This window comes from Sciurus vulgaris (assembly GCF_902686455.1).
Source record: "Sciurus vulgaris genome assembly, chromosome: 4".
Taxonomy (NCBI): domain Eukaryota; kingdom Metazoa; phylum Chordata; class Mammalia; order Rodentia; family Sciuridae; genus Sciurus; species Sciurus vulgaris.
The window spans coordinates 158,109,429-158,136,361 of record NC_136464.1 but is presented as its reverse complement, the minus strand read 5'-3'; the positions used below and the strand labels follow the sequence as shown (position 1 = coordinate 158,136,361).

Sequence of the window (26,933 nt, the reverse complement as noted above, 5' to 3'; positions counted from 1 at the left end):
TCTAAGAATGAACTTGTTTCCTTCCTTAACTGTGATCCATTAAGGAAGCATTCGTATAAGAAATAGTCTATGTTCTACTCTTATGTATTCTGCTAGTCTTACTAATGTGATTTAAGTTTCATCCATGAGACAATTTGGTCTTCATATCCTCATCATTATCCCAGTGATCCACTTGAGACCGGATAAAACTGGAGTTTCAAGTGAACAGGAAGGATTTTAAGAATTCAGATTTCCTCTTTGAATCCTAGAAAACATGCTATTACCTCCTCCATTCTCATTCATACTACTTGTTATAGAAATAATCTAGTGCACACATTACTTTTTAAAATTATAAATAACATCCAAGCTACATGAACAAAATATGAGGCTTCAGTATAAGTGTATATTATCTCCCCCAAAATGACAATTTAATGATTACAGTGTCAACAATGTATGCTGCATGATAAGGAATAAGTAGTAAAATCAGTTTGCGTTATTCAACAATCACTTACAGCCTACTGAATATACAGAGCACTTGCCAGCTCTATAAGTAGTGCAAACAGTAATACATAAAGTAATACAAGTCAATGTGGGGTGTTCAAAGGATTATATAAATCAGAAGCCATCGGAGTTGAAAGGAAAACTAGATCACTTCTAGATGGGATAAAGTTGGTGGCATTTAATCAGATACTTTAATGCTTCTAAAAAATCAAGTATTTCAGGAATCTTCTAAGAAAGAGAAATTGGCCAGGAGCTCTTTTAGAACCCAATAATAACTGGATCTATAACCCAGAGCCACTCCTCCATGGTGGCCACTCCCTCAGTCCAGGTGAACCAGAAACCCTAAGGAGAGAGCCAAACTGGGGACTTGAATCCGACCCTTTCAACTGCTCCTGTGGAATCAAAGGACCGTAATTCCTAGTTTGGGTTCTCTGACTTCTCCCTAACCTAGGTGAGCCAAGCTATCCATATTGAGCAGGTTCTACAATAACCATATCAAGACATCCGGAATGACCTAGACCTGGAAAGTAGTATTATCAAATGGGTTGTTACTATTACAGGATTATTGTGTGCTGTGTTTAAACACATAGAATTTAGCAAAACTATAATAGCAGGTTAGATTCATCCAAATTTATGATTTTGTCAGACAAGCTTTGTTATTTGAAAAAAACCAATCGTTAAAATGTTCATGGAGAAAAATTACAGATGCTTTGCTGGTAGTCAACAAGATTTGAGCAGATTTCAACAGTAGTAGATAATGGGGTATTAAAGTCTAATGCGCACAGGTTTAGATAAGAAACTATAAAGTTGCTTTTGTCTTTATGTCTCATATTAAACATTAGTAAGAAAGTATATGAAACAGTTATTATACAGCTGAATTTCTTGAGATTTCAGTAAATTTTTTATTGTTGAACCAAAAACAATGACAAATCCATATAAACACAATATAATATGCCATTTTAATAACCATAAAAGCACCATTATATAAGACACTTAAAATAATATTTCACAGAACACCAGAAAAAAAGCTGTTGGCCAACAATAAATAGAACATACATCCTATACAATCTTGTCTATCATGATCTCACGCCAAATTAATCTAATTCCAACCTGTTGGGATTTAATTTGGATTCACAGAAAAATAACACCACGTAAAACATGAAGACTACTCATCTTTCAGTGAGCATGGCTTTTACGTATCCTTGCATGATCTATATCCTGGGCTGTGTAATTCCTTGCACTGCTAAACATTTGGGCGCCAACTAATTACACACATCTAAAAGCATAAATTTAGAAATTATTCCTCTTAAAAATTGGTATTTTATGAAGTTAGATTTTATTTACACTAATAGACAACAGCCAAAAGTTATGTTTAATCCTGTTGGAAAATAGTTAAACACAAGGTGTGACTTTAAATGACCCTGATTTTCCTCAACTTGTACATTTATTAAAGGTTAAAAATTTTTAACAATGATTCATCATTAGAATACTTCCCAAAGTGATCACTCTGAAAAACAATGTTTCCTTATGTATATATGCTGTTAGTTTTAAAGGAAAATCAGTATCATTAGAGTCACACATCTCACATTTTTAAATAGTTTATCAAAGTAGGAATAGCACTAAAACATTTTCTGCCTCTCCCTTCTCCCTAACCTTTCCAGCTTTCCTGGAGGAGATGAATTTCCTGAAAAAATAAACAGATTACTTCAGAAAAAGTGGTACTGAGCTTATATATAATATAAACACTTTGTTTCGTTTATGAACCTATGGAACTAATTGACCACGTTCTTGGGTACGTTCTTGGACTTCAGGTTCAAATGAATTCTTTCCCTAGAGAAAGATTTTAATCAAATCTGAAAAATTCCCAGCATCAGACCATGCGTACAGGTGCACTTTAACAAATGCTTGTTGAAGATAATGAATATAATGACCTCTGCTCAGGAACTTTTGGGTTCGACTATTTACACTGGAATTGGAGCTTTAGCTAAAACTAAACAAAGAACAAATACCAAAAATTGAAGTAGAAACTTATTTAAGAAAATTCGGAATGGCTGTAAGATAGGCCTCTAATATCCATGGTGACAACCACCCCTTCTGCTAAAGGAGCTCTGATTGGTGAAGCTGCCGTGAGCCCTCCGGTTTGGAAACTCTGTGTAGGTGTGCCAGTATCTTGTACCATTGGGAGGTGACGCATTATTCCTGTCCTGGTTTCTGTTCATTCTGCTTGGCTTTTCTGCATGAAGTACACTGTAAAAGGTAACATTATGTTCATACCGTTCTTTCATTCGATGTATTTTTTCTCTTGGGACTCCATGAATGTTTCTTCTACATGGAAAAAATGCAAATATTTAGTTAAGGCAGAATGTCACAATGAGTTACATGTGCTTCATAAGTCCTGCATTGCATAGATATCACACTGCATCCTGGGGATATCGCGGCAAAAGCATAAGGTTTTGCTATTCCGTTATCTCTCAGGCTCTACTCCTGTTTTTCATGCTGCCCAGCACACCCCCAAAATATCCTGAGGCTAGCATCAGAAATGTTTTGTTTCTTGTACTCTCAATCATGTGCTTCAAGATATGAAAGAACACCATGAGATTTTTTTTCAATGATATATTTGCCAGTTACTATCATCAATTCAGGTCAACTAGACCCCAGTACTAAAACAATCTTAAAATCTAGTAGGTGCAAGAATCAACTGGGCATATAGTTAGAAATGTAATTACCAAAGATTTCAACTACAAAATGGAGTGTATGAACTACAGTTTAACAACCACCTCAGGCAACCCTGATGGAGGCTGATACACAGACTCACTTTGGAAACACCATCCACTTATAACCAAAAGATGAACTAGCCTTAATCCTAAAACGTCAATTCCAACCTCACTGGTTAACTTCATTACACTGACCTCAAATAACACAGAGTGAATATCAGAATTCATGCATTCAAAATCAAGTTAGTATTATTTGGACATTTATTGCTGTATAAGTTAGAAGCAGCATCTAAACCATAAATGAACCACACGCTGTTCAACATCCAAAGATCTTTATTTAGTCTAAATGCAGAAAACACCATCAACATGTGCAATCCCATGCAAAGGAAAGTGCTTTTAAATGCTCATTAATGAAGAAGCAATTTAGCAGAATGTTAAATAAGTCCTTTAAAGGACCAAAGTCCAAGCCAAGATTTAGCATTTAGCATTATATTAGAAAACTGACCCAAAACTAAAGTCTTCACATATAATATTTCCAAAATTATCAATTTCCAAGAATTACCATTTCTGGCCTGAAAACTACCAGTCCATTTCCAGCCTGAAAAGATTCTTTTGTTCGGTCTGAAATACCTGAAAATAGCAGGATACATAATGAGGAACTAGAAAAACAAAGAAGTACCTTGCTAACTCTTGAACGTTGAATTTCCAGCGAGTGTCAGGTTCTCGGAATATAACTTCATAGTTATTTTCAAGTGCCTGATTTTTCAAAAGTACATAAAACATTGAAGACATAGTGTGTATGTTTGGGAATGTTTATGCTGCCATTTAACATTTACTACAAGTCTTTTCTAAAATTCCTTTTGTTTTACCAGTAATCCAATGCCTTAATTTATCTTAGTGCAATTGATTTATTACCATACTTAGCCACTCTCAGATTATATTATGATTCCCAGTGATAAATTTTGGTCAATTTTATCTAATATGTAGGAATTTAACATCTTTAAAAATAGATCAGTAAACAAGTTTAAAATGTCCCAAACACAGGTGTGAGCAGTGTAGACTCACTTCTGCCAAATACCTTGTGCTTTTCCTCATGCCTTGATTTAGAAAGTGAATGTCACAAAAACAGTTCATGAAATAAAAGTGATTTCCACGTTTTACATAATTTTTCCTCCAAAAGTAGCTCTCCCTGCTATGCAATATAGTTTGACCCAAAGCACTATGTCCCATTTCCTTGAGCTTAGAAAACTACTACAGTTCCCATATAAATATCCAAATATTCTTTGTATTCATAAATCAAATACTGCTTTATCTCAAACTGAACTTTCTGTTGTCACTTTTGTTTTTTCTGTTGTAAAATACAGAATGAATAAAGCTCAGTAAAACAATATCCTCATAAGTAAGTAGGATGAATAAGTTCTTGTATATTATCACACAGGGCAATTAATATGTGAAAATAGCTGAAAGAGAGGATTTTTAATGTTCTCATCACAAATGACAAATATTTGAGATGATGGATTACCGAAACATCTGAAGGTAATCATTACACATTGTAAACATGTACTAAAACATCACACTACACTCCATAAAGAAGTCCAAGTATTATTTGTAATTAATGTATAAATTTAAAATTAAAGATTTCCTCTTCATTCTTTGGGCACTTCTAATTAGAGAAGGATTCAACTGTCATACCTTGAAAACAATTTCTGGGGTGAAATAGCTGTGGGTGGCTAAAATGAAAAATAAAATAAAAATAAAAGTGACTTCCCAGAAGTCACTCTCAGCTAATCCCCAACTCTATGTTTTGAGTTTGTGGCCCTGTTCATTTCTAACCCAAAGGGCTTTCTTTAAAATATTTTTCTAGTTGTAGATGGACATAATACCTTCACCAATTTTTATGTGGTACTAAGGATCAACCCACACATGTGAGGAAAGCACTCCATCACTGAGCTACAACTCCAGCCCCCAAATGGCCTTTCAATCATAAACCAATATAACCACCAAGTTGATGTTCATTCTTTAATACATTTATCCAAGTCCCACAGTCTGGGCCTAAGTAGAACTGATGAAAGTATCATTAGAGAAAATCACACCTGTAGATATGCTATTTTGCTTCAAATGCAAAAGCCTAAAAGTAGATTTTTGGAGCCCACTATGGGAGACATTCACTGCATAATTACAAGTGGGAATTTTGTGTGATATAAGTAGAGTAATACTTAGCTGTCTGCTTCCTGCCCCACCCCGTAGGTTTGTGGATCTTCTTTTTCTATCCACTAGGGAGTGAAAAATTATTAGCGTAAGAGACAAAGTATGTCTGAAAAAAGATCAGAATGGAGATCTGAGTTATATGTGCATTTCTATTTGTATCCCACTACCTACATAGGGCCATGTTGATGCCAAATCTGTTTTTAAACAAAAACAATTCTATTGCTCTGGAACCTCAGGCAGCAACGGTACACAGTGCTGAAATCCCAACTCTCCAAGGGAGGACCTGTGCTTACTGTAACCTGTAACCCTGCTAGTGCATCATCTAGTCTAATATTTCCCTGCAAGTTCAGTGAGTGCCCCTCTGAGTGGAAAATAAACAAGACTGAAAAGCTATCAAGAATTCAAAGAAAGGATTATTTACCAAAGACTGTACAAATTATACACTCAGATGATATAAGCAACTCAGCAAATTTCAGCCACTGAACAGAGAAAAAACTAAAATAAAACTTTACCTGCTCCCTACAAGAACTAATGTTAGTAAATATGAAATCATGGAAGATCAGAAAAAGAGGAAAGAACAAATGTTTCAACTTTCTCACAAAATGTTCACAACTGAAAATTCAGAATATTTCTTCCTACCATGACTGCATAGGGCTTCATTTCCCAGGCGTGGAGGTTGGTATTATCAATAATAATTGGGGATATGCCATTCCTCATTGCTTTTCTTGCTGCAACACAATGTTACATAACAGTGAACAACAAGCAACAATCAGAAAAGGGTGCGCGTAATCCATATTGTGTCATTTTTTGGTACAGGATGTCCTCATTACACAATTTATTGCCACCTATTTCAGAACCCATTATCAGTAATGTTCTTTCTCCTAGAATCTAAAGATGTGGATACTCTGGCATTCTGCTTGGGGGTGGGCAGGGAAACAGCAGAACTTTTGATTAAGCTCCTTCCACAAAATGTATTCATTCTGAAGTGGCCACAATCTATGCACACAATGGGGATTCCCAGGAGTTTGGAAAGGAATTCATCACCTCTTTTCTGGTTCCATTCATGAGCTTCCTCCAGAAAGTCAGGATTGAACTCATAGGCACCATCTTCCCTGAAGAAAAAATCATCCGTGCTGAAAATCAGGGCCCTGGGAAAGTCATGTTGCAATTGTCTGGAAAGTGGAAAAATGAAAGAGGGATTTTTTAATTATATGCATATTCATGGTAGAAATTATTTCCTTCCATCTCTAATGTTTAGCATTTCATAATACTGAGACCACCAGGTTTGGAGTTGTTGAACTTCAATTTTAAAAAAGAAGTGCTTATCATCTCTGGAAGGCATCTCTCCCTAACAGGAGGCAAGAAAGGGCTGAGAGGCATTTTGTGAGTGTTGTCAACCCTTGAAGCTAGGAGGTTGCTGGTCACCAGCACTGCCTTCTGAGACAACCAGGACTGACTCAAGATGGAACTCGGAGGCTAAGTTGAGGGGTGTTGACTATCTTTCCTGTTGGGCACCACTCCCCATGTCTATTCCTTTCCAAGGCACCAGCATCCTCCTGAGACCTGCCTGTGGGCACCGTGCCCCATGTTCAACCCTTCCCCTAAACTCTTACCTGTCCTGGGTCCCACTTCTCTGGAGTTCTGTCCTCCGTAAGGACCCTTCTGGGAAACTAGTTCTTGCTGAGTATGAGTTGTAGATAAAGGTGATGTGTGTGTACTGCCCTATTAGGTAACATATTTACATTTTAGCAATGACCTAAACCAAATGGAGAAAAGCACAAGAGAAGAAAAGAGGTGAACCCAATATTCCCCATGCCTTCTTCATCTCTATCACTCTGAGTCTAAATATGAAAATAGCACAGACAAAAAGGGAAGCCATAGTGTAGTACCTCCTTTAATACAACAAAATAAAACAAAAAAAGGATGTTAAGTTCTACACAAACTTCAAAGAGAAGATGTCTCCATTTGAAATCCTTGGACAACCTTTTGGCAGAAGGTGGGTATGACACCAAGAAGTAACTGGGGAGGTCACTGAGCCTCCTTTCCTTGTCTGTAAAAGTGGATGATGATGATCTAATAAAGGGGGAAACACCTAGCGCAGTGCCTGACACTGGCACTTGCTGTTCCTACAGCACTTGCCAGAATGTCTCTCAATTCTAAACAGACTTAATGGCAAATAGAAACTATATGGTCACAACAGCCATGCTCAGAATAAGATATCTACAAGTTAGTGGGGGAGAAAGACAAAGGCAGAAGATGCAAACCCAGAGCAGAGCTATTCAGTTCCTTTTCTATATATTTTTTTTTAGAAAAATTATCTCAATCCCAAAAGAACATGGAACTGCAGGTAACACATGGCACCTACGTTGCTCTGCCTGAGCGGGGTTCAATTCTTGACTCCTCCACTAGCCAGTGGAACATCTCAACTCATCTAAGATCTCATCTTTCTAAGCTTGTTTTCTTAACTGTAAAACAGACCACAATCCCTACCTATTAAAATGAGTTTTTGGTAAAACTCAAATGAGTTATTAAGGGAAAACATTTTTATAAGGATAAGGCACTTTACAAATGTAAAGTACTATTATTTTGTGAGTAATAATAATAAAAAGGTCAAATTTACCCAACCCAGACTGTTGACATGCTGTAATAACAAAAATACACTGAAGTGTGTACATGCAGTAATCTTTTGGGTATTGCAGTAGTTGAGAGAGAAAGATAAAATTAAAGCAAATGCTTCAATTTTAAAAAATGAGTAAATACACTTTGCAGAAACAGCAAACAAATAAACATCTCTGTCAAAATTTCTTCAGAAAGTATAATAGAAGGCAGTATCAGGAGTTGAAAAGGTAATTCCAAACCAAGTATATTTTCCTACTCAAAGGGCTGTGTTGATACTCAGGGAAACTCAATGGATATAATACTTGATTTAAACAGCAATCTCACAGTTTCTCTTGACAGATAGCTTTGTGGGGAAAATGTAGGCCCTAAGAGAATATATTTTAATACCCAAAGACTTAATTAACCAACCTCTTAAGACATTTATTGAGCATTTAACATGTGCCAACTGCTGGGTGAAGTGTTAAGGCACAGAAATAAACTCGCTGCTTTCAAGAATTCACTGCTTCGCCAAGGAGCCAGACCTCTCACAGCTAGTGTGGCACACCATGGAAAACCTGTACCAACCAAGCACTAGGGAGCAGGAGCAAAAGTTCTGACAAGAATAGTCTTGCAAAGGAGGCAACACTGACTTGGACCTTGAGGGTCGGGAAAAATTTCACCCCTTGCAGAAAGGGCTGAGAGCATGGGAGGTAAGATAAGAAGGAAATGCTTCAGGGCTTGTTAGGAGTTAAGGGACTTTAAGGAAATGAGACTAAAAGTGGCAAATCACATCTGAAACACTAGTTTCAATTCTCACAAATTCAAAGAGAAATTTGGCAAGCTGAGAGAAGTTCAGAGAACAGTGATCAGGTAAATATAAGGCCCACTAGCCATGGAAACCATCTCAGAGGAGCAAAGATCAACAAACAAATCAGGGCTACTTAAGGTGAAAACAAAAGATAAAAATGATTCCCAGTAGTTATCCTCAGATGCTGGGAAGTCTGTTGTGTAGAATAGGGAATTAACTTACTTTGGGGTCAGTAACTGGGGTTGGGCTCAACTGGGCAATTCTGGTCTTAATGGAGTCACTCATGCAACTAGTCAGACATCTGATGATGCAGGGGCAGGAGGGGCTCAGAAGGGGTCCAAGCAGTTCTCCCACAGGCCTCTGGTGCGGCTAGCTGTTGGCTAGCTCTTGTTCCACCAGGCTTCTCATCCTCAATGAGGCTGCCCAGGTTTCTTTATGGACAGGCCCATTGCAAGAGGGTGGGAGTGGATTCTGCTAGGCTTCCACAACATTGTGTTGGTCCAAGCTAGTCACTTTGCTAGTCTGCATTGAAGGAGCAGAAAAATACTTTCCATGCCTTGAGGGAAAGGAGAACAAAGAAAATGTGGCAACTTTCGGTCAACCACAGATGTAAAAAGTGTCATAAGAGAAGGGAGAAGTAGAATAAGGACTGAATTAAACAAATATTCATAGTCTCCATAATAACTGTCTCTTATTGACTTTAAAGAGACTCAAACCAAAAAGTCCAAAATATAAGTCTGAACCTTAACCTCCGATATCAACAATTGTTGCTAAAGAAACCTTAGAAAAAAATCTAAGGGTAACACTAGACGTATTTTCAGATATGAATATATTTTTGGTATTTTTAAGTGTGTTTATATTTGTGTGAACACTATAAACTTTTAAAATTATTTTCATCAATATTATTTAGTCTAAATAATGAAAGCTATGTTCAGAGGTAAAATTATAGTATGTATCTCCCTGTGTACTGAACAACTATGGAAGCTGGTTGCAAGCTTTTTCTTTTTGGTCCCAGATGTAATATCTCTTCTAAATCTGGTTTCATTTGTTTTCCTATTGTCTACCACTCATAGGTTTGTAAAACATTTTCAGAGTTGAATTTTTCCTTTCATATATATATATATCCTTATCTACTCTTCTTTTCCTCCTTATGGTTTATACTATTAACTTATGGTTTATACTATTAAATTAATACTCTAACATTTCCTTTAAAAAAGACTTTAAGGCTATATGGGCATCCAATTCATGCTTTGTTTTATTTCAATTCTATTCATTTCTAGAAAACAAAATATAGAATTACTGCCCTTTTTAATTGCAGAATTTTACTTCAGAGTGAGGTTAAATTGTTCAGGACCATTATGGGGCAAGATGACCTTCCCATCATTTCCTAAGATATATCTGACCATGGGCTCCATTGTCCTCCAAACAGGCAGGCAAAAATCTTGAGTGTTTTTCACCATTATGGCTCATGGGTATAGATATATATATATTTTTTTCTTATTATGCTCTTGAATGACCATATCTTTAAAAACTTGTTTTGTCTTTATCTAAATATTAAATAAGCACCAGCAGCCACAGCAGCATCTTGAAAATGCAGGACAATAAAAACTCCACTAGCTAAATACAAAAATGATTAAATAGACAACCTTGAGATTCTCAAACTTAAGTGGAAACAATAAATACCATTCCATCAGCTTCAGAAGTGGTGAGGATAATGCCCCAGCGCTAGCTTTCTGGTGGTCAGGAGCCTCATGCATTAGGGAAATTGAGAGAACGAAAATAAAAGAAAAGGGAAAAAATAGAAAGACAATTACTTCCACATAACCTTCATCTCCCGTTCTTCCCCCCAAATTCACTTAAAATCACTACTATGAGAGAAACGCAGGTACTAATCTAGATTTCATAATTTATCAGCCTTCTGTAATTCCTTGCTTTACAATAGAGAACCATAGAGATATTTAGATATCTATTCAGCCACTCACACACTGAGAAAGTCCAATATTACTATACAATATTATTATGGGAGTTTTCAAACATGTAAAGATAGACAAGATAAGATAATCAGTCCCAAAGTACTCATGACCCAGCTTTATCAATTACTATCATATGGTCAATCTTATTTCATCTATTTCGTATTTCATTTTATCAAATATCCCATCAGTGCTCAAATTTCCCTAGTTGTCTCTAACATTTTCCTACATGGTTCGTTCAAATCAGGAGGCAAAGGAGAGCCACACATTATATCTGGTCACTGTGTCTCTTAAGTCTCATTTATTCCACCGTTTCTCTCCTATTTTAGTTTCCCCCTGAATTATTTTTCCCCACAACTTTTTACATGGGAGCTGTTGAAATGTATACAAATGAGTCAAAAAAAATAGTACAATGAACACTGTTTAACCTTGCCTACAATCACCAGATATTAACATTCTGCCTCATTTATTTTATCTTTCAAACATGTATTTTTGATGAATCATATGAAAATAAGCAGCAGACATCATGACACTTTATTCCTAAATTCCTTATCAAGTATCTTCTAAGAACATTCTCCTACATAACCATAATATCATTATCACATCTAAAAACTAATTCACAAAGTTAAGTTTTAAATTTTTAAAATTTCCCTGGTGGTCCCAAAAATCTTTTTTATAAGTTTCAAGTCTTTGTTTATTATGTTTCATTACTGTCTTCTTCTAATCCAGAACTGTCCTTGGGTCCTTTTAGGTTTCCCTTTTTGAAGAGTCCAGATTAGGTGACCTAAGAGTGCTCCCCCACATTCTGGGCTTATCTAGTTATTTCTTCATGATTAGATCCAGGTTACACATTTTTTGGAAGGAAAGCACAAAGGTAGGCTTTAATGTACTTCTGATTGCACACGACATCTTGTCCCATCATGCTAAGTTTGAGCAGTTGGCTAGCAGGTGGTATCAGCCCAACTCTCCACTGCAGAAGGGTGTCACTTCCCTTGTAATATTAAGTACTGTGTGGGGGTGAATCTGTGAGGCTGTGTAGCCTTTCTGTTCTTCAGCCACTTTCGCTGCATGGTCTGTACATCTACTGCCCTGATGCCTGCCTGAATCAACTCTTACACTGGGAAGTGCAGAATTTTTCTTTTCTAATTTTGTCCTTCCTTCTAAATAACTTGGTAGAATTGTCTTGTTAAAAGAAAAAAAAAAAAAAGCTTTCCTTCTCTTTTTATAATCCTTACCATCATTATTCTTTATGATGCTCAAATTGTCCCACATTTGACCAGCAGTTTACTTCAGGCTGGCTCCAGTGTCTTTATCTATAAAGATTTAAAAATACTTTTTCTTTCTCATTAGAAAATAAATACATATCCATAGGAGAAAACTTTGAAACAAAAAAGTGCAAAAAAAGAGGAATGTTCCTATATTCCTTCATCTAAAAATAATAATTGTTTTAACATTTTGGTTTTCTTTCCAGGATTTAGATACATATCTCAGTATATCTTTATTTCATCTCATTTTGTTACATAAAAACAGGCACATAATAATATAGAGCATATCATCTTTTTAACAAAATTTTTTTCACAGAAAATTATTTCCTACCTCATGAAACATTTTAATGATATAGCAACTTATACTTATTCATATGGAAGTGCCATAATTTTCTTCAATGCTCTATGTTAGACACTGAGATTGTCTCAATTTCATTATCAGTAATACTAATTGTTTTTTTCTTATGTGTTGGTCATTTAGAGATATGCTTTTGTGAACTACAGTTTCATATCCTTTTGCTAATTGTTGGTGAAACATCTTTATTGGTAGGTTTATAGTTCTACTTGAACAACAATTTCCTATTGAGTGTAGCAATTTCTTAATTTTGTTAATAATAAGCTCCAATATATAAATTTTTAAAAACGTTGTCTAGTCACATATATTCATCTTTTATTTTGAAATGTTGCTTTTGATGGTAAATTTTGAACAGTCTTTCTTACCCCCAGATGATGTAAAAATATACATGTTCTATTACCTTTTCCTTGTCAATACATCTACAATGTTATGTTGGTATATAGCACTCATTAAGGATCTATTTTTTTTCTACATGGTGACTTGGTTATCCCAAAACTATTGACTGAATAAGTCACACATTCCCCATTGTTTTGAAATACTTTTTATTATATACCAAATGATTATGTATAGTTAGGTCTATTTTTGGATTTCTTCTTTCATTTGACTAAGATTAATGTGTGGATCATATCTTCATTATCTTCAATATTTTCTTTTCTCAACTATATTCGACAGTTGAGAATCTTTTCTTTATAAAATTTATATTTCCAATTTGCTTTCCTGTTTTATTTTGATGAGAGCCATGTCTGAACAATATCAAATAAAAAGACCATTCTTGCCTTTAATTCCACACATGGATGGCTTGGTTGTTCCAATAAATTTTCTTTTCAAGACTGCTAAGCATTGTACAAAGTTTGGTGTCCAGTGTCTCTCCTCAACCTTTATAACAGTTTTATGAAGTAAATAATACATTCTCCAGTCTATAGATAAACTAGTGATTTAAAAGCATCAATAACTTAAGTAATTTACATAGCTTAGATGTGTAGCTGCTGGAATTGTACTCCGGTCTATACAGAGTCAGTGCACAGGGGTATCAGTCACAGACTCAGTGAACTCCTGCAGATCTGAGAAAGCCCATGTCCTCACACAAGAGCAAAATGAAGCCAGAGTCTTCCCCTTGTCTTAGCCTGCAGCTACCATTCTTTACGGGGGCCTCCCAGCCTTCACATCCATGTTCCACATGGCAGGAAGAGGCAGGGAGCTTTGAAAACTGTGGTCATATAGTGGGGCTTGCTAAAATAGGGCTGCTAAGTTAGACAGGATTGTTAATCAACAAGCTCTGCAACAATCTCATCAGGATATTCCTTTAGATACTGAATTTGTTTTATCAATTCTGAGTCTCCAACTCAGAAATGTTCTACTTTATCTGTAATTATTACTTTATACTTATTCTGGTTATTTTATTTTCACATTTGTGTTCTATATTACTTTTTGATTTTTTGTATTGATTCTTCTCATCACTATCTCTGATGGACTTTAAAGTCCCAACATTTATTTTAGAATATTTAAAATATATATATATATATATATATATATATATATATATATATATATATATATATATATACCTTGTTGAGTTCATTCTAAATATTTTGCTTCTAGGTCATCCTCTTCATATTTCAGACTATCATTTTTCTTTCATCTTTTTATCACTGAATTTTTAAAATATAGACAAAAGTTTTAAATTTATAGAAAAGCAAAGTAAATAATATAACAAACACCTGTACACCCACCACATGGAGCTGAAAATTATTAACATTTTCTCATTTTCTTTGATGGCTTACACTTCAACCAACTCCTCACCTTAACTCAGGCATCATCTAATACCATTATTATGTTTCATTCCCCCTTTTCCATAATACTTATCACCTCCTAACATAACATATAATTTCCTTATATTTTATATCCATTTCCCTACCTCTGGCATATAAGGTCCACATGGGCAGGATCTTTGTTTTGGTCACTGGTGATTCCCAAGTACCTAGAAAACTGCCTGGAACATAGTAGACACTCAATAAATATTTATTGAATGAAAAAATGAAGGAGCATTACATATTTTAGATCTATGCATGTTGGTATACACACTTAGTCCACTCCTTTTAACAGCTACATAGTATTCTATTATCAGCAAAATAATAAACAACAAACATTAAGTGCTTATCAAATATGCCAAGATCTATTACAATGGCTTTTAAGTTTCTCATGTAATGCTCAAATAGAACTGGAGATGAGTACTGCTATTAATTCCCAAGTTACAGATCAGTGAATGGTACATCTGAATTTAAAACCCAGGCTTCTGGTCCTTTAGCCCTAGATTAAACCATTATGCTTGAGTACATAAAAACAAACCACATTTATTTATACCTTTATCCAGTGACATTTAAGTTGTTTGCATTGTTCCCTATCGTGAGTTTCAGTGAAGATGCACATGTGGATCATTCCTGGGGATATATGCCTCAAGAGGAATCCTGTTTTCTGAGACAACACAGCAGAGCAGATATTGCCTAAAATTGCTTTCTTTCCATCGGAAAAAAATTTATCTGATAGAATATAGATTCTAGGTAGAATATAGAGATTTTTGCCTTTAATCTGCTGTTCTATTCTAAGCATCTAGAAGAATGGCAGGCACATAGGAGTTAATAAATATTTGGTAAATGTATGAATGGCTCTAAATATAATGCTCTTTTACCCTAATTATGCAAATTCATTTTACAGGGTCCCAGACTGTGTGAGGATTCTTCATCTATATACAGTGAGAATTTTACCCAAACCTCAGATTTGCCCCCAAATGGAGACAGGGAGTGAGGATTCTTTTTGGCTCCCAGCACTTCCTGAGAAGTAACCTGAGAAGAGAGAGCCAATCATGTGGGAAATTTTCCCTCAGGCCTGGTGTGGCCTGAACTTTGCAGTTTGCCAACCACCATGCCAGCGCTGAGCCCTATTCCTTAGAGACACCTCAGTCATTGCCAGCCCTGTGAGTGTCACCACCCCACAAAGACGGAGGGGACTTCAGTGATGAGAGCCCAGTCTGTCTTACTGCTTAGTCTTGCCTTTACTCCTCCCAGTGGGGCATATCTGGGATCCAGACCCAAACTCCCAGGTAGTCTTCACTGCCATTTTCAATGTGGCTCCACTTCATTCTATCTAGCAGAAATCCTCTTGGTATCTTGCTCGTGAACAGCACCCTTCTCTACAATCAAGCAATGGTTCAAGTTTCCTCTGTGTCTTGTTGGTTAATTCAGGCATGCTCAGAGTGGGGAAAGGAATTGGGCACACCTACCTCAGTACTTTTTTTAAATCTGTCTTTCCCTGAAATACCATAGATCAGTTATAGGTAACAAAAAGTAACAGTCCAGGAGAAGTCAGCTCTGGGCTCTCTTTTGACAGCTGCTTACAGGGGACAGGAGTTACATTTGACCTTTTTAGTATAACTATCAGGTGAAGAAGCTGGCACTTCAAATGTTTTCATGTGTCAGGAAGAGTTTCCTGTGCCCTGAATAGAAGTTTGGGATGAGAAACTTTTTAATTTTTTTACTTCCTTGGCTATTCTCTACATCCCATTCATTCTTTTATATTTATCTTTATCTCACTAATCTTTTCGGTTTTGTTCTTTACTCAAGAGCCATCCTGACCAAGCCAAGTTTCTACCTCTTAGGAAGCTTCTGGCATTGCCTTGTATTAGCAAATCCATTCACCAAATATTTAGTGAATGCCTACTATGTGCCAGGCCTTCTTTTAGGAATTGTTCAAAAGAAAGTATCTGATCTCAAGGAACTTATATCTCCTGAACCTTACAGTTCAGTAAAATAAGAAATAAATAAAAGAGAGTCAAGGTACAGGACCAAGAATGCCAGAGAAGTGCTACTTTAGATGGCAGAGAAAGCCTCTCTCTGAGCTTGTTCTTTGTCATATTCTTAAAATGTGTAGAGAATACTGACAAGGGGACTTCCTAGTAACTGGAAAGAGGGTGGAGAGGCTTGTGCCCAGGAACATCTCTGGTGAGGTCAGACCACTTCTTCATATTATGATACTCTCAGTCTCAGAATCAAATGTGATGCCCTGACGTTAATATACTCATTTATAAAATAAAACAACTACTATAAGTCATAGGGATATTGTGAAGATCCAGAAAACCAGTGTCTATAAAGTGCCAGGCATATAGTCGGCCCTCGGTAACCTTGTGCTAGTTTTTCTTTCTCCATTTCTCCCTTCCCCTTTCCCATATTCTTACCTTGATAAAAACAGAAAGCCTTCTCCCCAAGTGATATACATGATCCGATAGAGAGCCTTATGAAGGAACAATTAGAAATTAGACTAGTTTTTCTTAATCATATTATTTCCTCAATCCCATAGAGCCTAGTACCTTTTTAGATAATTTTTAAATTAGTTCATCTAGAGTCTGAATGGCCCTAGGAAGGTGCCATTATATAGAGAAAATTTCATTGAAATGCTAAGAAGGCACTAAGTTGAGTAATAAATATCCTGTCATGTGAGCAGATTTGGACACTTGGGTGTAGGGAGTTGACATCTCTCCCCAGCACATCAAAATCAGGATGAATATAAAAACTTATTAAAAAATCTTAATTTCATCTCCTCCCATTGCCCCCAATAACATGTTAACAAAGAAAATTAACTTCCTGGTAATATCTTTTCTAAATTAGAAGAAACACATATTATTTATATTGATGAATAGCAATAAAATGTAGCTTCCTTACCCTGACAGTTGAAATCCAGGTTAACTTAGCATCCTCCATAGGGTGCTTTTTCATTACCCAGATCAAAATCAACCTCATTACCTTACCAGGTCATTCCCACTAGCCTCTTCCTTGATGTCAAAGACAGCTCTGGATTAGAAAGAGAGTTCAATCCCTATGATCAAGATGTTTGACTTCTCAGAGCTTCATGTCTTGGGCTTCAGTTAGATGAACTCTAAAAGAGCTTCTTATACTTCTCCTGAGCTTTTCCCATAAAAATATTTTTCTCTTTCATTTCTTCATCCATGTCTACCTCCTCTCAAATCATAATCCACACCTGCAGAACTATATGGTCCCAATCAGCAGGTCTTCTTCCATTGTCCCAACAGCTCCAGGAATATGGTGATGGTGCGTCTCCTGTGTCAAGTGACCTTCCCTGACACAGCCTTCTCAGTAATTACAAATACATACTGCACTGTATATTCTTGCTCTTTGTAAAATACATATAGTATTTGTAGTCCTCATTCAGCCCAACCTCTAGAGAGAGGACTTTTATTAGTGGGAAGAAGAGATTTAGAACCCATCTTAGGAAAATCATGACAAATATAAACAGCTAGTAGTCACTTTCCAAGTAGATCTAAGTGACTGAAGATCTAAGCTGTCACCTGTCTGATACTCTATTTTGATATACATAGACTAGGATTACTCCAAACTATTTTTCATTTTACTTTTATTAAATGAGAGCTTTTCTCTTATGAATAGAAAACACTATGGTCCAGGCTTGCTGGCTAGGAACACTGGAGCAGAGGACACTTTGGAGTTGAACTACACACTGTTTAGCTAAACAAACTAGTCCCCTGTTTTCATTGCTTCTTGCATTCCACTGGGTATTTGGTTATAAAGTACATCTTTCTTCCTATCTCTGTCTTATCAGTGCATATTAGAAAAGCATCCTTCTACTTCCTTAGAAAGCTCTAGTATCAAGAAACTCCAAAAAGTTTTTCTCTTGATGAGAAATTCAGTGTTAATCCAGAGATGTGACTGAGGATAAGGGACAGCTGTCAGCGACCATCCTTTAAGTCTAACTAAATTCATGCTATGAATCATTTGTGATGGTGCCAAAAGGAACTAGAATATTGCAAAGAAGGGTTCCCAGACTTGACTTTAATTTATATGTAAAGATTAAAAAGAAATCCAGGAAACTGACATAATGATGACTTTTTTTTTTTTTTTTTTTTTGGGGGGGGTGCTGGGGATTGAACCCAGGGCCTTGGGCATGCAAGGCAAGCACTCTACCAACTGAGCTATATCCCCAGCCCAGAATGATGACTTTTAAATTTTCAAATAAGTTTTTTTTCAAAGACTATCCTCTACTATTACCATTTCAAAAGGACATTTTAGAGGTATATGCATTTAATGGAATATTTTATTCAGACATAAAAAAATGAAGTTCTGACACATGCCACAACATGATGAAACTTGAAAATATCAAGGTAAGTGAAATAAGCAAGACACAAAAGGACAATACTTTATGATCCACTTACAGGAAGCACTTAGAAAAGGCAAATGCACAGAGACAGCTAGTAGCTTAGGGGTTGCCAGGAGGGAGAGGGAATAGGGAATGATATTTTTTTAATGGACCCAGCTTCTATTTGGGATGATAAAAAAAATTCTGAAATAGATAGCAGTGATGGCTGAACAACGTCATAAACGTATTTAATAACACTGACTGTACACTGAATGCTTTAAAAAGGTGAAAATGGCCAAAACTGAGGCATTTGACACCACATACACACACACACACACACACACACACACACACACAGAGTGGGAAGCACAGAGGCTTATCCACAAAAGATTTCATTGAGGCAGGAGTAAAGGATAGGTGCAGATCCAAATTAAGTTTGTCACATCAGCTGTGGAAACAGATCTGGATCATCTGTTGAGAGTAAAAGGGTCTTGGGATTGGAAATCTTATTTCTTTCTACTCCTCTGTCTAGCTTTAATGTTCTCCATGATTTGGCCCTGGGATACCTAGCCAATACATTCACTGCTATGAAGTCCCCCTTCGATTAAGGTCAGGAGAACACATAAAATAGAGAAAATGTGAATTTCTCGGAATAAAAAAAATCCATGGATTCCATAAATCCATCTCCTTACTCATGTTGCCATTCATTTTCCACACTGTACCTTAGTTACCCACAGTAGGGAACTGATTATTGTTTCCACTCATTAGTCTTGTGTAGGTGCTCTCTTTTAACCTTATTTATTATGTGCCTCACAAAACAAGTACTATAGTCTTATAGTACTCAGTGAACTTTGTTATTATTAATTAGTGACTAATAATTAACAACAGCTGGCATTTATAAGGAACATGCATTCCACAGTACTTACCCCACATATATAATTATAGGGTTTGTGATTACCGTAGTATTTCATAATAAATGTATAGGATATGAATTCCATTTTAATAAAAAAGAAAGTGAGGTATTAAAGAATCAGGTGACCTGTGTTAGTTCATATGTTAATAAGATTAATAAAGATAAAATATAATGTCATTAAAAATCCATCTCCTTATGGATGTTTCTTAGTATATGTCCCCACTGAAAATTAACCTAGAAAAGCCTTTTTATATGGAGAATGATATATTTATTTGATTATGTAATAAAAGCTTTGTTATACAACCCTATCTAGCCAAGTCATCAAACAAAACATTTTACTTAATAGTTCCTTAATTTTCACCTTTAAAAATTTGTCATGTAATATATGTCTTCTAAAAAAATCGGAAACTTCTCAGGAAAGTAAAGAACATAATTCCACTAACAAGTCAAGAACTATCAATAGATACCTTTCACACATTTTTCTGTAAGTATATTCAGACCTTTTTTTCCTAACAGAAATGGGATGGGTGTGTGTGTGTGTGTGTGTGTGTGTCTTTATAACAGGCTTTTTAACTTAAAGGAGGGAAGAATATATTTATAGGTCAAATATACATCAGTTTCCAGTAATGATTGCATGACTTATAAGCCAATTCTCTATTTTTGTAAATTTAAGGTGTCTCACGTTTTTTCAATTGCACACACACACAAACAAACAAACAAAACCACTCTGTGATGAACATTTCTCTATCTTCACACATTTGTCCAATTATTTCCTTAGGATAAATTCCTGGAAGTAGAACTTAAAGGTCAATGGTAAGAATCTATTTTTAAAACAATGCTTATATAAAATAGAGGAATAAAACAGATTTTAAGGGGCACACTAATTTTTTAAAACTCTGATGTACTTAAAAACTTTTAAACTATGTAAGTCCCAACTTTAACAAAAAAACTCCGAAGAATTTAAATAGATGTTTTCCATATCCCAGTCACCTTAAACTATGAAAACATATAAGTAAAAAGTACAGAAATCTAACATTGATTTGGAAGACAAGACATAATCTAATTTCAAAAAGATTTTTATTAGTTCTTTAATCAAATGATAAAATAAAGGTTAACAGAAAAAGATGAACCCACATTTATAAAAACTGATTTCCTCCCAATTCTTAAAGAAAAAAGTTTTATTATTTTAAGAAATACATGTTTATTATAGAAAATTTGGAAAATACATAATATAGAAAAAATGTCATTTTCTCAGAATTCAACAAATACATAAGACAACCTTACAGTTTAACTATTTTCTATACATGTGTATTTTTAAACAATTTGCCATTCTTCTCTCCCATGCCCTACAAAAAAGTGGGAAAGCAGCTTTTTGAGGGCCACATCTGTGACTTCCTCACCATCTCATCCCCACTGTGGGCCTCCCTCCTTGCCAAGTGGTGGCCTATCTCTTTCCTCATTACCCACATAAACACATGGCCTATCCTGAAGTATGCCAAGGCCCCTCTGGCCCCAGAACTGCCAAGGCCCAGCATAATGGGACAGGTCAAAGTCAATGTCCAGCTGCCTTCTTCACTTCAGAGCCAGGCTTCTTCCCAGTCATACTGAAATAGCAGCTAATATCTCTTAAAATTTATGTCACTTGAAAGTTTTAAAAGTCCTTCCACATAAATTTTATCTTCACAACAGCCTTCTGAGGCAGAAAGAGCAGATATTCCCACTGAACAGGAGAGGAAACTGAGGTACAGAGGGGCTAAGTGAACACCATAGCTAGTGAATGGCAAAATTTGAATATGAAGTCATAAATTGACTCCCAAGGCTAGAACCTAGCCATTATTAGCAAACAATTTCTGACAACTGGAAATTAAGAGTCAAAAAGATCTTCAATAAATCCTCTAATCTAATTATCTTTTAGTAGTCACCTATTAGGAACATAAGAACCAGAGAAACTAAGTGATTGCCCAGCTAGTTAGTGACAAAGCGAATCTAAAGCACACTCTTCAGATTCCTGGGCCAGTGTTCACTCCAATTGTCCCTAGAGAGATGTTTTTGAGCAAGCTGGTCTTCTCAACTGATGTCTTCTGCTTAGTCAAATCAGGAATTAAAATCCTGAATATCACAGCCAGAAGGGACCTTAGAGACTGCCCAGGTCAACCCATTCACTTTACAGATGAGGAATGTGAGGTCCAAAACTCTCATGTTCAGCTGTACACATCTTCCTCTGATCATACTACTTCCCTTCCCAATACAGTTAGAAAAAAAATCTGGCCAAAATTGTTTACTTCCTTCTTTGACACTCAGTGTGTGACAGACCGCAGACCAGCAAAATGAAAGTGAAATTAAACCTGATTTGACACCCAGAAGATATATGGTTGGTAATGCATGTACCAACCATGGCTGTATCACAAAACAACAAGGAGGTTTCCTACTCTACTGCCTTCCTCTGCCTCCCCAGGAGCCATAGAGGACCTACTGAAAAATGTCTGTCTTAGGAAAAGTTAACAGTGACCCTCCACAAATCACCCATCCCTTTCATCTATGATGTAGCAATGTTCTTTGACTAAAGACTTCTATTCCACAAATCCTAATTAAAACTGGCAGCACCTCACTGGGGCTGTCAGTTTCTTCAAGTCCAAAGGATTCAGACCAGGGGACCCCCCAAATCATGTGACTGTAGGCCACCTTGATTCTTCAGTAGTTCCTAAGTCCTATGGCTAGCTTTATTTCTCCAACAAGATTGTTGAGGGGAAGGGGCCACTTCAGTGGTTGAATACCTATTATGTGCTAGACAATGAGCATGGCGGTATAAAATAAAGAAACTTATAGAAGGATAAACAAAACCATGTGCAAAACTAAGCGCAGTCACAGAGCTGTAAACAGGATGCCAAAGAGACCAGAAGAGGAGCACCTACTGACGCGTGAGGCAGCTGAGTTTTAAAAAGGCTAACAGGAATCAGTTGGGCAGAGGGAGGTAGAGGGCAAGCCAGGCAAGCAGGCCAGCGTCAGCCAAGGCAAGGAGAGAAACAGCTTGGTTTACAGAAGATAACAGTCCTACGTTGCTGGAACATCAAATGCAAGGCAGAGTGACGGGAGTTCCGGCTGGAGCAGTAGGCCTAGCAAGGTGGCAGCAGGCAATAAGCCCGCCTAATTCTCGCTGACCTGGTACCTGGAGGGCAGCTTACGCAATTCGCAAGTAAACGAATTTGGGCGCCCATGGTTGTGGCGCCGTCAGGCCCCCCTCCCCAGTGCACCTGTGCGCCTTCACAGCTGCCAATGCCAACAGAGACTGCCCGAATCCACCAGATTTTCAAAGCGGGCCACAAAGCCCCGGCCACGGCCACTGCTGCCCTGGATCACCAGCTCCCGCAGCCCCCTCGTTTATGCGCTTGGGTTAAAACGCCTGTTGACGCACTGTGACTGCTGCCTGCGCGCTAACTGGCGGCCCCGGCTGTTTTCTCTGCAGTAGCCACCGGTTTTTCCCGAAGAGTCCCCGCCGGCCTCCTCGACCCAGGGTTGGGGAGGCTGGGGGCGCCAAAGTCTGCCTTGGCCGGGCTGGCACTAGGCCGGGCACGGAGGCGGGGAAGGGGCCGGTGCCTTCTGGGACTGGCGCAAGGCGCAGTGCCGAAATCCGTACTCCCCGGGAAGCGCAGCGGAAAACACAAACAAGACGAGCGCCCTGCTCTCAGAGCCCCGGGCGCCAGAGGCGGCGGTGGTCCCCAGGGTTGGCTGCAACGACCCGGGCTCTGATCAGGGCCGGGGCCGCACGGAGCGAGGGGCTCCGGGCAGGGCGCGCCCGACCGGAGCGCTCAGTGGCCCCGGGCCCGCGCGCCAGCGCCCAGGCCGCTGTCATTACCTGGCCAGTGTGGTTTTCCCCGAGCCCGGGAGGCCTCGCAGGAGGTAGAGGTGTTTCCTAAAGCTGTGGCGGCGCGGAGGTGTCCCCCGCGGGGGCGGCGGCCGAGGCGGCGGCTGCTGCTGCTGCTGCTGGAGGCTCAGCCTCCCAAAGGATTCAAGAAAACTGTCCTCCATGGGGAGGGGGGCTATCTGCGAGGGCCCTGGGTTCCCTTTCCTGAAGTCACGGTCTTGGCCAAAGCTGTTGTTTTTGTGACTCTCCGGCCATGTGATAGATGGAGGGGCGGGCGCTCGGAGCCCAGCCCCTCCTTCCCACCCGCCGGAACCGCTCTGCGTGGGAGGGGTCGTCCCTACCTGAAAAGCTGGGTACACTGGGAGCCTGACAGCCCGGAAAACATAGGTGACGCACACCCTAGCTTTGCGTCCGGCCTCCCACTGCCACTCGCTGCCCTTCGCCCTGAGGAAAGCAGGGAACCCGCCTAATGGGACACTAAGACAATTCCCTGCCTTCACCATGTGAGACAGGCCCTCTGTCACAGCCCTCCCCCAACTCCACCTCTGACCGGCCTGGACCTTGAAAGTGAAATAATTTTCGTTGCCGATTAAAGAATGTGAGCAGCACTTTGAATAGTAACAGTGAAGGCCATTGTCTCCTCAAATTTATGTGCACTAACATCTGGCGGGTGTCCCAAGGGCTAACACGCACTCTTCCAGGGCCTGTATCTTCTTTATCAGACTGCCAAAAATATTCTTAGAAAGCTTTGTTGCCTCTACATAACTTTAAATCACTTTTTCCTCTGAAAAGCACAGCTTATGAACATATTGAGTTAGGAAACACTGAATTAGGCTACCATCCGGGCACCTATCTATTGCCACAAGAAAAGAGGTAGCCTCTGTGAGCACTGTTTCAGATTCCAGAGGAAAGTGGCAGGTCTACTGGCATTTATAGAGAACTAAGTTCTAAGTGCTAGGAGCTGGTGAGGACCCATTGGCTGATCACCATAGTGACTCCATTATTTCACACTCAAAAGCAACAGGGTGCCTGTTTGCTGGGCTGAGACAATATTCAAAATCTCCATCCTAGAAAATCAGAATACATAGTGGCTTTGGCTATAATAATTATTGTAAAATAAATTTTGTTTCTGGTGCCCTCAGGTATGAAAATTATGAAAAGGAATTGTGAAAAAAAGTGGTTTCCTTCTAATCCAAAATTCAGAGATTCCAGAGTTAGTTTTAGGAGGGGGTTCTGTTCTGGGAATTTCATCTTCCCCTTGGGATTCCCCTCTAAGGGTGTGATAGGGTAAGTGAGGGAGGAGGATAAGCTGTTCTCCCTTGGGAGAGAAAATGCCTTCCTAGCATAGAAGAAGTATCTTTGTGTGTGTATGTGTGTGTGTGGTGGCGGGGTGTGGTGCTAGAGATCAAACACAAGGCTTCACACATGCCAGGCAAGCATTCTCCCACAAAACCCAGCCCAGGGTGTATATTTTCTTAATTCTTTTTATTACTGCTAAGAAACCATGGACTTGCAAAGACTTCTCTAAATATTGGGAAACTACAAGGAACAGAAAATATACATGAATCATAACAACAGTGGCATTTATAATCTATGTATCTCTATTAGATTTGTTGGATGCTGGGATTGAACCTAGAACCTCTTGCATACTAAGCAGGAGCTCTATAACTGAGCTGTACCCTCCAGTTTGTTCTTCAAACTAGAGTGTTTTACCCAGCCTCAATACCACCTTTTTCATTCTAAATCTTCTCTAATACAGGAGCTACTAGTCATGTGACAACTGAGCATTTGAAATGCAGCTAGTGCAAATTAAGTTTAAAATAGACAATGAATTTCTAAGGTTCAATATGAAAAAAATCTCACTAATGATTTTTATATTGATTATACACTGAAGTGATAATATGTTGGATATAATGGATTAACATTAAAATTTTACCTGTTTCTTTTTACTGTTTTATTGTGGTTACTATAAAGTATAAGTTATACATGTGTTTGGCATTACAGTTCTTTTAGACAGTGCTACATGAGACTTCTTGTCTACTGTATTACTACTTCTTCTATAGTGGGCACTATCCCAGGCAGTGTTAGGGCAGCAGGAAGACATGCAGCTTTGGAGGCAAGAGGTTCTGACACACTGATTGTGCAATGCCTCTGACAGGTGGAGCTACCTGATAAATGGTGGGAAATATGAGTTATTGCTCAGAAGAGAAGGCTGAGCTGGAGATAGAGCTCTGAAAATTCTGGCCCCTATGAATAGAAACAGATAGCTGAGGGTACCAGCATTTAAGGACTGTGCCCTGGAAGTGAGAACTAGTAAAGGTGAGACGATGAAATGATCAGCAGTGTAGACTGAACACTAACATACGTGTTTGGAAGCTCAGAGGGAGGAAGTTTCAAGGAGAAGAAAATGATCATCAGTACCTAGAAGTGATCCCAGACACTTTCTCTTGGGCTTAATTCCCACAATTAACTAATCAACAAACTGTATTTTCCCAGATTTATTCTTCAAAATTACATTGTTTAAAGTTAATTTTGTGTATCTCTTTCCTCCCACTAGACTATAAGTTCAAGGGCAGGGAAAGTGTCTTATTTTTTATTCTTGTCATCCAGGATATACACAATGCCTGATATTCAGAAGGTGCTCAATAATTATATGAGAACCTGAACTACTTTCTTAGTTGATGAGCCTGAAGCTAGTTTTCACTAAAGATTGGCTCAGTTCCAAAGGCTGAGGCCACAAGTTCAAGCCTAGTCTAGGCAACTTAGTGAGATCCCATTTCAAAATGAAATAGAAAAAATGGGGACCTGGGGTGTAGCTCAATGGTAGAGCACTTGTCTAGTATACATGACGCTGTACATTCAATCTACAGAACCATAAAAAATCACTGAACCAAATAGTATATAATGTCAGGTGAGGAGTAAACAGAGTAAGTAATCTTACAGATCTGAGAGCAGCCTTGCTGTTAGCTGTGTTCAGATCATCTAACGAACAACCCCAGAGTCTTATTATGTGACAGTCTCCAGAGAAGTGGGTACCTCTTAGAGAATACCTATGATAAAACACTCATTAGTACACACTGTTTACACAACCAGCTTTTCAGCTCTAGGGTTCATTTTTCTATTATATGGTGATGGCCACAATCTCATCTTTGTACACTAGAAATTATTACTATTATGAACATAAAACAATCTTGAAGACAGGTGCAGTGGTGCACACCTGTAGTCCCAGTTGTTTGGGAGTATAATGAGACCCTATCTAAAAAAAAAAAAAAAAAGGGAAGAGAAGAAGAAGGGGAGGTAAGAAAAGCTAGTGGATAATCTGCCAATACAGAAATCTCCTTTGGATAAGTCTGGTTTTGATAATGCTACACACCCCTGGGACACACACACACACACACACACACACACACACACACTTCTGAATTCCATATTTCTCTCTTATAACAGAGACTTCACAGCACCTAATATTGCCATGTGCACAAGGACATTTGGTATAAGCTTTGAGGAGGGAGCTTTGGAGGGAGGGAGAATAGCCCACACCCATTTTTCTAAAACTCTAATTTCCAGAAATTAGGGAAAGGCAATAAAAGTTGTAGAAAGT

General features: G+C 38.0%; 1 protein-coding gene across 3 annotated transcripts; it reads right to left on the bottom strand.

Moving 5' to 3' along the window:
* Positions 1–1,352: 1,352 nt before the first annotated feature.
* On the bottom strand, positions 1,353–26,924 carry N4BP2L1 (NEDD4 binding protein 2 like 1). 3 transcript variants are annotated; one of them, XM_079137266.1, is made up of 7 exons: positions 23,324–26,924; positions 16,627–16,682; positions 14,314–14,388; positions 6,447–6,574; positions 6,042–6,130; positions 3,874–3,950; positions 1,353–2,805 (listed from the first exon to the last, which is right to left on the bottom strand). In XM_079137266.1, the coding sequence occupies exons 2-7, from the start codon at positions 16,665–16,667 to the stop codon at positions 2,547–2,549; spliced, it is 669 nt and encodes a 222-aa protein (XP_078993392.1). In that variant the 5' UTR covers positions 16,668–16,682; positions 23,324–26,924; the 3' UTR covers positions 1,353–2,546. The 3 variants fall into 3 exon arrangements, with proteins under 3 accessions (XP_078993392.1, XP_078993390.1, XP_078993391.1); XM_079137264.1 differs by lacking the exons at positions 14,314–14,388; positions 16,627–16,682 and having other exon boundaries at positions 1,417–2,805; positions 23,324–26,914; XM_079137265.1 differs by lacking the exons at positions 1,353–2,805; positions 3,874–3,950; positions 14,314–14,388; positions 16,627–16,682 and adding an exon at positions 3,757–3,824 and having other exon boundaries at positions 23,324–26,916.
* Between the last annotated feature and the right edge of the window lie 9 nt (positions 26,925–26,933).

Bases quoted from the DNA above. Each gene is read 5' to 3' on its own strand.
- N4BP2L1 (XM_079137264.1), bottom strand. From the start codon at position 23,835: ATGGTGAAGGCAGGGAATTGTCTTAGTGTCCCATTAGGCGGGTTCCCT. The intron at 6,575-23,323 runs GTAATGACAGCG...TCCACTTTCCAG, and splicing joins GGGAAAACCACACTGGCCAG to ACAATTGCAACATGACTTTC. The intron at 3,951-6,041 runs GTAGGAAGAAAT...TTGAAAAATCAG, and splicing joins TGAAGCCCTATGCAGTCATG to GCACTTGAAAATAACTATGA.